The sequence below is a fragment of the Alosa sapidissima genome, chromosome 22 (genome assembly GCF_018492685.1).
Source record: "Alosa sapidissima isolate fAloSap1 chromosome 22, fAloSap1.pri, whole genome shotgun sequence".
Classification (NCBI taxonomy): Eukaryota; Metazoa; Chordata; class Actinopteri; order Clupeiformes; family Clupeidae; genus Alosa; species Alosa sapidissima.
The window spans coordinates 31,716,491-31,726,024 of NC_055978.1; the positions used below are offsets into that span (position 1 = coordinate 31,716,491).

Below are 9,534 nucleotides of genomic sequence, written 5' to 3' on the forward strand. Positions count from 1 at the left end.
CAAGATCACTGTGTCATCTGCAAACTTGATGATGGAGGTATGACTACTGACTAAAGCTGTGCAAAAGGAACTCGATCAGCTACTCAGGAAAGCCGTCAAAGGGACCAAATGGAAAGTCACCTTTCAAACAGAGACTCTAAAAAACTCTGGGACTCACTGAAGTCAGTGGCCAATATGATACCAAGTAAAGTGGATATAGTTACCCCTGATGATCATCAGAGGGCTAATGAACTAAATGACTTCTTTCTTAGATTTGAAAGCCAGGATTTTTCGAATAAATGCATGTCAGTTTTAGACTCGCTAGGTGGTGATATCATACATGAAGTCACTATTCCAGCAGGTTTGCATAAGGAAGGCCAGATGGGATCTCTGCCCGCCTCTTAAAAACGTGTGCGGAGGAGCTTGTCCCAGCCTGGTGTCCTATTTTCCAGTGGTCATTAGACTCCAAGGGCGTCAGTTTGTTTTTAGAAGTGGTGGGGACAATAACCATAAGCTTGAGTGTGTTTTGAAAAGTGCGGGGTACCCTTATGTAAGCTATTCATCCATTCAACGCTGCATTACAATATGCTCAACAGTATAGGCTAGTGTTGCGCCGGTTAAGGTTTTTTAACATCCGCACCCACCCGACCCGTCAGGAGAGTCAATCTGCACCCACTCGACCCTCAATATGCACTGATTAACTACCCGAACCTGACCAGACCCGACAAAAAAAAAAAAAAACCAATGAGACGTCTTTTTGTTCATTCATTCATGAAATCATTCAATACAACAATAAAAATAGCTTGTGTATTGTCTTAATTGAAACATGCTTCACACACAAATGATAGCCTAGGGCAAAGAGAATGGACATCTCAACATAAGGATAGGCCTACATTAGAAGATGATGGTTGGTGTAAACTTTGTCACACGACGTGATAAGCAGTTCTGGCGCTTAAAAACGCAACGTTACATTCAGTCATAAATCATTCAAACGTAGGCCTAGTGCTCGTCATGAAAAGAAAACAGCAGCTTAATATTTTTCAGGTGTTTAACAGTAGGCCTAGGCGCACTGTATCAGTTATGCCGTAGGCAGTGAGATTATTAGGCATTGCATCCTGTCACTGTGTTTGGAACATCGCCGTTCGGGTTGATAAGATTCAGTTAATGCGAGTATGGGTCGTCTCAAAGTTTGGGACAACCAAACAGCAGAGTAGGCAAAGCAAATCCTTCTTGTTAGGTTACCATAGCTGTCTTTTCTCTAGGCCTGGGCCTATCGGAAATCGCGACATAAGCTCATTGGTTTCTTTTTTTTGTTTCTTTTTCAACTTTGGGGTTCACAATGTGTTTAAATTGTTCAATAGGCTATATGATTTTATAACAGGCCAAATACAAAATAAATGTTACAAATATCGCCTAGATAGCCTATCTGTAAACATTACAATCAGAGGATACATATAGCCTAGAGCAGACCGACTCATGAGTTCATGCTTTGTTTTATCGCTGGATTTTAGGATAGCCTACTATGGCAACCGATTGCATTCCGAGCTACAGTCAACTCTAGCAGGCATTACATGACTGGAGGGTCGGGTGGGTGCGGATGTTAAAAAACCTTAACCACGCAACACTCGATCCACACATATCTAGGCAGCTGTGCATGCTGTGAGGATGTCATTGTGCACGCCTATCGCATGGTTTAGACTCGATGATTTCAGTATGTGGGGATTTTTTCGGTCGCAATTGGTTTGCACATTTTTAGAAGTGGTGGGGACAAAATTCAAATTATAAATAGTGGTGGGGACATATCCCACCCGTCCCCACCGTAATCTACGCGTATGTTAGACTCCCATACTGTTCCAGCCCTCTGGAAAAAAACAGCCATCACCCCAGTCCCTAAGAAGCCCTGTCTTGCAGAAAATAATGATTTTAGACCGATAGCTTTGACTTCAATAGTCATGAAATGTTTTGAGAAATATATGGTTTGTCTTTTAAAAACTCAGGTAGGCCAAAAACTCGACCCCTGGCAGTTTGCCTACAAATGCCACAGAGGCACAGGTGATGCTATAAGCAGCATCACCCACCTGGTCCTTAAACATCTTGGACACAAAGGCCTATGCACGTCTTCTTTTTATCGATTTTAGTTCAGCGTTTAAAGGTGCCATGTGTAATGTCCGCCAAAAAATCAATTCATACTCCACATTCCATAAAAGATGGGGGCAGTATACCTCCAGAAAGCGAGTTGGTCTACCCTAGAGTAATAACCAAGACTCGTGTATTGCATTTTGGCTGGCGGTTATGTTGCCCGCATACCGCCTCCCATGGCCGAAACTGGAATTATGACACCTGTCGGGCTATGGCTAGTAATTTAGCATGCTAATTCAGGTTGATATCTCTGCAGCACTATACCTTGTCATTTTTTTAATGACATCATCACCCTTATTTCTTCTCATTCTTTTGATGCGTGTAGCTAATTTTTTGGATATTTTTACCTCAATTCTTACACATGGCACCTTTAATACAATACAGCCCTTTTTACTGCTAGAAACTCTGAAGGAAATGGGTGTCAGCCCCTTCATTATTAAATGGTACTGCTCATTCTTAACAAATAGGATGCAGTATGTAAGACTCAATAAAGAAGTCTCACAACTAAAGCCTATAAGCACAGGGGCCCCCCAGGGGTGTGTGAGTTCCCCAGTCCTCTTTACCATCTACACAAATGATTGTGTGAGTAAACACCCACACAACTACATTGTTAAATTGTCAGATGACACTGCCATCTTGAGCCTATTATATAGGGATCAAGACACAGCATCTTACCATTCAGAAATCAAGCAGTTTGTAGATTGGTGTGATGCTCACCATCTAGTTGTGAATGTAAAGAAGACTGAGGAAATGATCTTTGACCCTAGAGCAGTTTCTGAATCAAGTCCAGTGTGCATCCATAACACTCCCATACGTCAGGTCTCTTCATATAAATACCTTGGTGTTTTTATGGACTGCTCACTCACATGGCATGTCCATATAGAAAGTCTCTGTTATAAGCTCCAGCAGAGGATGTATTTTCTGAGAAGATTGAGGCTGTATGGTGTCAGTAGCGGGCTCTTGTTTTTATTTTTCCAGATGATCTTAGAGAACGTGATACAGTATGGCATGCAGACCTGGTATGGCAATCTGACCGTTCAGTTAAAGTCCAAGTTGGGGCGTCTGGTCAAAACTGCCCTGAAGATTGTAGGTCATCCAGACCAGGGCTACATGCAGGCACTCTATGAAAAGTCAGTCCTCAGGGAGGCACTGAAAATTGTAGAAGACCCCACACACATCCTGTACGAGGAGTTTGCCCTCCTACCCTCAGGTAGACGCTTTAGAGTACTAAACTGCAGATTAAATAAATACAAAAACTCCTTTATCCCAACTGCCATAAAGATGCTCAATGATAGGTAGCTGGCTACCTATATGTTATCCAGTGTGCAGCTCTGACTGAGTTTTTTTTTTTTTTGTAACTGTGGTGGTGTGGAGCTGTATGTGTAACTGTTGTTTTTTAATTGCCTATGTATGAGCTGTGTATGTGTGATGCAGTGATCGTGAAGCCCAAGACAAATTTCCCCTTGGGGACAATAAAGTATAAAGTAAGTAAGTACTGTTGGCTTTGCAGTTTTGCAGGCTCTGTAAGCAAATTGGAAGGGGTCGACGGAGGCAGGGAGGGATGAGCAGATAATGTTTTTCACAAGCTTCTCAAAACACTTCATCACTGTAGACGTCAGGGCTACTGGGCGGTAGTCATTCAGACATGATGGACATTATTAAGAAATGCTAACCCGACATATTATTTGAAAAAGTATTCAGATCAGATGCACAACAACAGAGATTGTAAATGCTATACAGTAATATCGTCTGACGTATTTCATTTAAAGGTATTGCTCAACACTGCTATTGGTCAGCTTTAACTAAAACGTTTATTGATTAATCCCCTGACTCTGTCCACTCCAAATCATTGATTGATTAACCTGCCTGACTCTGTCCACTCCAAATCATTGATTGATTAACATGCCTGACTCTGTCCACTCTGGCCATAGTGCACATGCACACATGTGTGTGTGTGATGCTCTGGGATCATGATGTGTGTGTGTGATGCTCTGGGATCATGACGTGTGTGAGAGTTGCGTGACTCTGAGATCATGCGTGTGTGTTTGAGGCCATAATGTGTGTGAAATCTGATGCTCTGGACTGATATGTGCATCACTGGTGTGTGTGTGGAGTTTGATACTCTGCGATGATGGTGTGTGACTTCAGAGAACTCTGGTGGCCGCGGCAGGTGTGTGTGTATCAGGTGTGTGTGTAGTCTGGTGTGTGTATCAGATGTGTGTGTAGTCTAGTGTGTGTGTATCAGGTGTGTGTGTAGACTAGTTGTGTATCAGGTGTGTGTGTAGACTGGTGTGTGTGTATCAGATGTGTGTGTATCAGGTGTGTGTGTAGACTGGTTTGTGTGTATCAGATGTGTGTGTAGTCTGGTGTGTGTATCAGGTGTGTGTAGTCTGGTGTGTGTGTGTATCAGATGTGTGTATCAGGTGTGTGTGTAGTCTGGTGTGTGTGGGTGACCATTCTGGGCAACCACGCAATTTTGTCCAAACACCGCAACTTTTTCGCATCGTAGTTTCCTCGTGAAAATTCACCTACCACAACAGTCCTTCGCGCAGAATATTCAGCCAGACGCCACACCCACTTCTGCAGAAAAGTTGTCGCCAAATCAGGTATATTAGGTCGCAACAATCTCAAAAAATCCTGGAGGAACTGATGAATGGTGAGTAGCAGCATATTCTAAAATGATGGGTAATGTGTGTGAGGTCAGGTGTGTGTGTCTGAGGGTCAGGTGTGTGGGGAGTATGATTGTGTATTTGATGCTCAGTGATCCTCATAGCTGACAGATATCCAATACAAAGAAGACTCACTCCTGAGACTGCAGTGATACTCTAAGACCGTGTTTCCCAAACTTTTCTGGGGACCCACTTTTTTAAAATGACAGAGTATCGCGACCCAATTCACTTTAGATCTAACATGCAACCATGCACCAATATTGCCCAAAATGTCGATGTATTAGGCCACAGGTTCAAACATTTCTATAACCATTTTACAGTGCCATATCTAAGTGGTTGGATAGATATCTAGCGCCTGGTCTGGCCCACTACTAGGGTTTGGTGATGCACTGACTCCTCAGTTTTCCCACAATTCGGCAATCTCAATTACACTCATGAGACAATGTTAAATATGTTCAGTTCATGTTCTAGCTCAGTTTTGTACACACACACAACCTTCAACATTCAGGAGTTTGGGGATATTCTGGCATGTTACGCAGTCATCACTCTTCAGCAGTAAGCTGCGCCTGTATTTCTAGATGTTCTTGTAGCCTATGTTGCATTGCAGACAAATGGATCCATAACACCGTGGAATATTCCGATGTAAACAGCAAATAACGCCGACAGAAATATTGTTTCATTTTGCGAGTGAGATATCCACGCTCTGGCGTCCCCTCTGCAACGTGTTCGCCCCCCAGTTTTAGAGCTATTCTAAATGCAAAGATGCACAGGAGTTATGACAAAACCGTGACTGTTAACAAACTAGAACCTAAAAGAAAGCTGTTAGCTTTCCTAAGCTATAAGCTAGGCCTATTACACAACATAAATTGTCACTAGGCTATGCTGGCGACCCAAATAAAATCTCCAGTCTTTGGGAACCAGTGCTCTAAGATAACCCAAGAACCAGAAACACACATACACACACTGATCAGTCACACACACAGAGAGATCAGGCATATCTACACACACACACACACACACACACACACATATATATATATAAATCAAGTGCACAGACACACACACACGTCAAGTGCGCGCACACACACACGGTAATAAATGAGACAAATGAGCAGGTTAGAATTGATTTTTTTTCTTTCATTTTTTTGTTTTGACAAGTCGATTGATTTCTGCAACATACAAACAGGTCTGTGTGTCAACTGACCAGATCCCAGAGTTTGTGACATATCGCGCACACACACACACACACACACACACACACACACACACACACTCATCTTGTCAAGGCACAGGCAGGCTCTGTAGAAGGCGAACAGTGAGAGGGCTGGAGAGAGAGAGAGAGAGGGAGAGAGGGAGGGAGAGAGGGAGGGAGAGAGAGAGCAGGAGAGAGAGAGCAGGAGAGAGAGAGAGAGAGCAGGAGAGAGAGAGAGCAGGAGATAGAGAGAAAATAGTGTAGAGGAAACGGTGTATACAAAAATAACCTTTAGATACAATTTACAAAAAGAGCCTCCCACCACACCATGGCCCCGCCCCCTCTATGACATATTCTCTGGAACAGGAAGCAGGAGAGGGAACCAGGAAGAGAAGAGAGGAGAGAAGGAGGAGAGAAGAAGAGAGGAGAGGAGAAGAGAGGAGAGAAGGAGGAGAGAAGAAGAGAGGAGAGAAGGAGGAGAAGAAGAGAGGAGAGGAGAAAAGAAAAGCAGAGAGGAGAGAAGAAAAGCAGAGAGGAGAGAGAGAGGAAAGGAGAGAGAGAGAGAGGAGAGAGAGAGAGAGAGAGAGAGGAAAGGAGAGAGAGAGAGAGGAGAGAGAGAGAGAGAGAGAGAGAGGAAAGGAGAGGGAGAGAGAGGAGAGGGAGAGAGGAAAGGAGAGGGAGAGAGGAAAGGAGAGGGAGAGAGAGGAGAGGGAGAGAGAGAGAGAGAGAGAGAGAGAGAGAGAGAGGAAAGGAGAGGGAGAGAGAGGAGAGGGAGAGAGAGAGAGAGAGAGAGAGAGAGAGAGAGAGAGAGAGAGAGAGGAAAGGAGAGGGAGAGAGTAGAGCGCCGTGGAGTTCTCTGGAGGATCAGGAGTCATCTTCTGTTAATAAGAATATTTAGCAAATCTGTCATATAATATACCTACTGCCCTGTACATTTATAAAACAACGCTTCTGCAGCTAGCCAGACATTAGCAGGGGAACAGCACAGGGAACCAATGAGGAATAAAAACAGTAGTCTCCGCCCAATCACACCCCCTGGGCGTGGTCTGTGGGAGGGACAGGAAGGGGCGTGTCCATGAGTCTGCTCTAGACCTGATCCCGCTGTAGGTCTGGTTCTGGTCCCAGTTCGCCATAGCAACAGCACACCGCAACCCGGCAAACACCGTGCCGACAGCAGGAAGATGCCCAGGGCACCGAGGGAGATTAGCGCTGCTGCAGTTGGAGATTGTGTTCGCTGGAGATTTGGGATTCTGGGCTTGTGTGTGTGTGTGTGTGTGTGTGGTGGGGAGTTTTGCCCCACTCCCCCCTCAGTTTTAGTGATACTTAAAGAGGAGAAGGTGTGTGTGTGTGTGTTGGAGTTGGAGGTGTTGATGCCGGGGGTGAGGGGTCGTTGCCAGGGGGGTCTTGGTCCATCATGTCCAGGCTGAGGGGGGGTCCCGAGGGCCTCTGGGCTGTGTGCAGCGGCGTCCGAATCCTGGGGGGGGGGGGGGACGAGTTAGGTGGAGCGTCTGTGAGGGAGCTGGTCCTATATGCACCATATAGCCAATCACAACGCAGCGTTGCCTATACGCACCATATAGCCAATCACAACGCAGCGTTGCCTATACGCACCATATAGCCAATCACCACGCAGCGTTACACTCGTCTGGACCACTACAGCATTCTAACGTTTTAAAGAGGAGTGTGTGTGTGTGTGAGTAAGAGTAAGTGAGAATGTGTGTGTGTGTGTGTGTGTGTGTGTGTGTGTGTGTGTAAGTTTGAAATGGAACGTGCCTTATAAGGAGCTAAGCTGTGATTGGCTAAGAGAGTGCTGTTGCAGAGCCATGATTGGCTAGAGACGACTAATGAGATGCAGTTATTTGGCTTAGAGTGTTGATGCTGGAGTGTGACTGGCTAGCAGTGTACTGGTGCTGGACTGTGACTGGCTAAGAGAGCCTTCATCCTCCTCATCCTCACTGACCAATCACTGGGCTAGGCTCTGGCCCTTCTGCTGATTCGCAGGGGCTTGATGATGCCTCTGCCGACAAAGCTTTCTTAGCACCCGCATCTACACAGGGACACACACAACAGAGATTTGAAATCACACATGGATTTAACATTTTTAAACATAAACCTCTTTATTTGATGGCACTGGTTGGAAACACTGATATGTGAGACTTTAGCTGTGTGTGGGTGTGTGTGTGTGTGTGTGTGTGTGTGAGCGAGCCACAGGTTTAGAAAGGACACGTACCAGTGACTGCTTTAGACTGTTTACTGGTCGCCCCCTGTTGGAGAGAGAGAAGAAGGACGATGAGGTGGTGCAGAGGAAGTACCAGTGTTGTCATTACTGTGGAGTCATTACTGCATTCTGACACCAGAGGGCGCTTCATCACAAAGTCACACACAGGAAGTAGATGCTTGAGCATTTTAATTGTATAGTAGGCCACATGAGGGAGTCTTGGATGTCCAACAGAAATGTCTCCAAAGGGGAGGCAACACACACACACACACACACACACACACACACACACACACACACACACACACACACAGGGAGGCAATACAAGCTAACAACTCTAACAACTTTGTTGTGACAATATTGTTGTGCGCCTTTTACTAGTGATATTCAGACCTCTCAAGTCTCACGCATTGAGCGTGAGACACGCATTTCAATGACTCCACATGCTCACACGCCACACATGGCATTTCTCACTCCGAGAAATTGTTAACTTGCCCGCACAGAAATTTCTAAGGGCTATATTTTACAAACGTGTCACACAAGGAGGGAGGGGGCGTGGCGCCACGAGTAGTTCAAGCAGACGTAGGACTTTCATGTACTTCGATCAGGGGGAGGGGGCGTGGCACTGTGTCAATGCCACGCCCCCTCCCCCCTGAGAAACAAAGTCTCACTCCTTGCAAACTTCAAAACTTGAGAGCCCTGGTGATATTCATGTTCAAATTCTAACCAATCACGACACAGGTGGGTCATGTGACAAACGCAGGTCATGTGCTTAAACACTCTGGACTGAAGATGGTGTTGCCTGCCAGTCAATCAGGGAACTGTGTGTGTGTGTGTGTGTGTGTGTGTGTGTGTGTGTGTGTGTGTGTTGCTATTAGGACCGTAACGATACTCAAAATGATTTGGTTTGTATCACGATTTCTGACCCACGGTTCGATACATACATTGATTGGGGAGGGGGGGGGGGGCATATTCATGACAGCACACTTTATGCAGATTATAGTCTACTATTTCTATTACAACTCTACCTCTTTAATTCAGTTACAAAACGACATGTCTGGTTGAAGCCTGTAAATATTGTAAACAAAGTAGCATAGTTGGCTAGCTTATCATAGTATACTGGTTGGACTGTTCAGCTTCCCCATGTGTGTTTACGTTTCAAGGTAATACTTCTCTTTGGGACAGGCCCTTTTGAGTCTTGGAAAACATCAGGATTGAGATGATCAGTCAACGTGAATGCAAGAGTTTTAAACAAATGTGTGTAGCATGCTAATGATGCTAATCGGATTTAGTAGTAATCTAGTTAGTCGTCTTCGATGCATCCATGCTTTCATGAT

At 45.0% G+C, this 9,534-nt stretch overlaps 1 protein-coding gene and 1 long non-coding RNA gene across 2 annotated transcripts in view; one reads left to right on the forward strand and one right to left on the reverse strand.

Annotated features, from left to right (window-relative positions):
• The first annotated feature begins 1,706 nt into the window (after window positions 1–1,706).
• LOC121697607 lies at window positions 1,707–6,628 on the forward strand. The gene is made up of 3 exons (XR_006026495.1): window positions 1,707–1,813; window positions 4,289–4,292; window positions 6,619–6,628. It is a non-coding gene; the product is annotated as an uncharacterized LOC121697607 (long non-coding RNA).
• Window positions 6,629–7,049: 421 nt separating this feature from the next.
• Window positions 7,050–9,534, reverse strand: part of LOC121697605 (tyrosine-protein phosphatase non-receptor type 12-like) — a 15,963-nt gene continuing 13,478 nt past the window's right edge. Inside the window, exons 9-11 of the mRNA XM_042079192.1 lie at window positions 8,210–8,243; window positions 7,940–8,026; window positions 7,050–7,453 (exon numbers count right to left, since the gene is read on the reverse strand). Coding sequence (XP_041935126.1) covers window positions 7,392–7,453; window positions 7,940–8,026; window positions 8,210–8,243 — 183 coding nt within the window. The 3' untranslated portion in view covers window positions 7,050–7,391. The remainder of the gene's footprint in view (window positions 7,454–7,939; window positions 8,027–8,209; window positions 8,244–9,534) is intronic.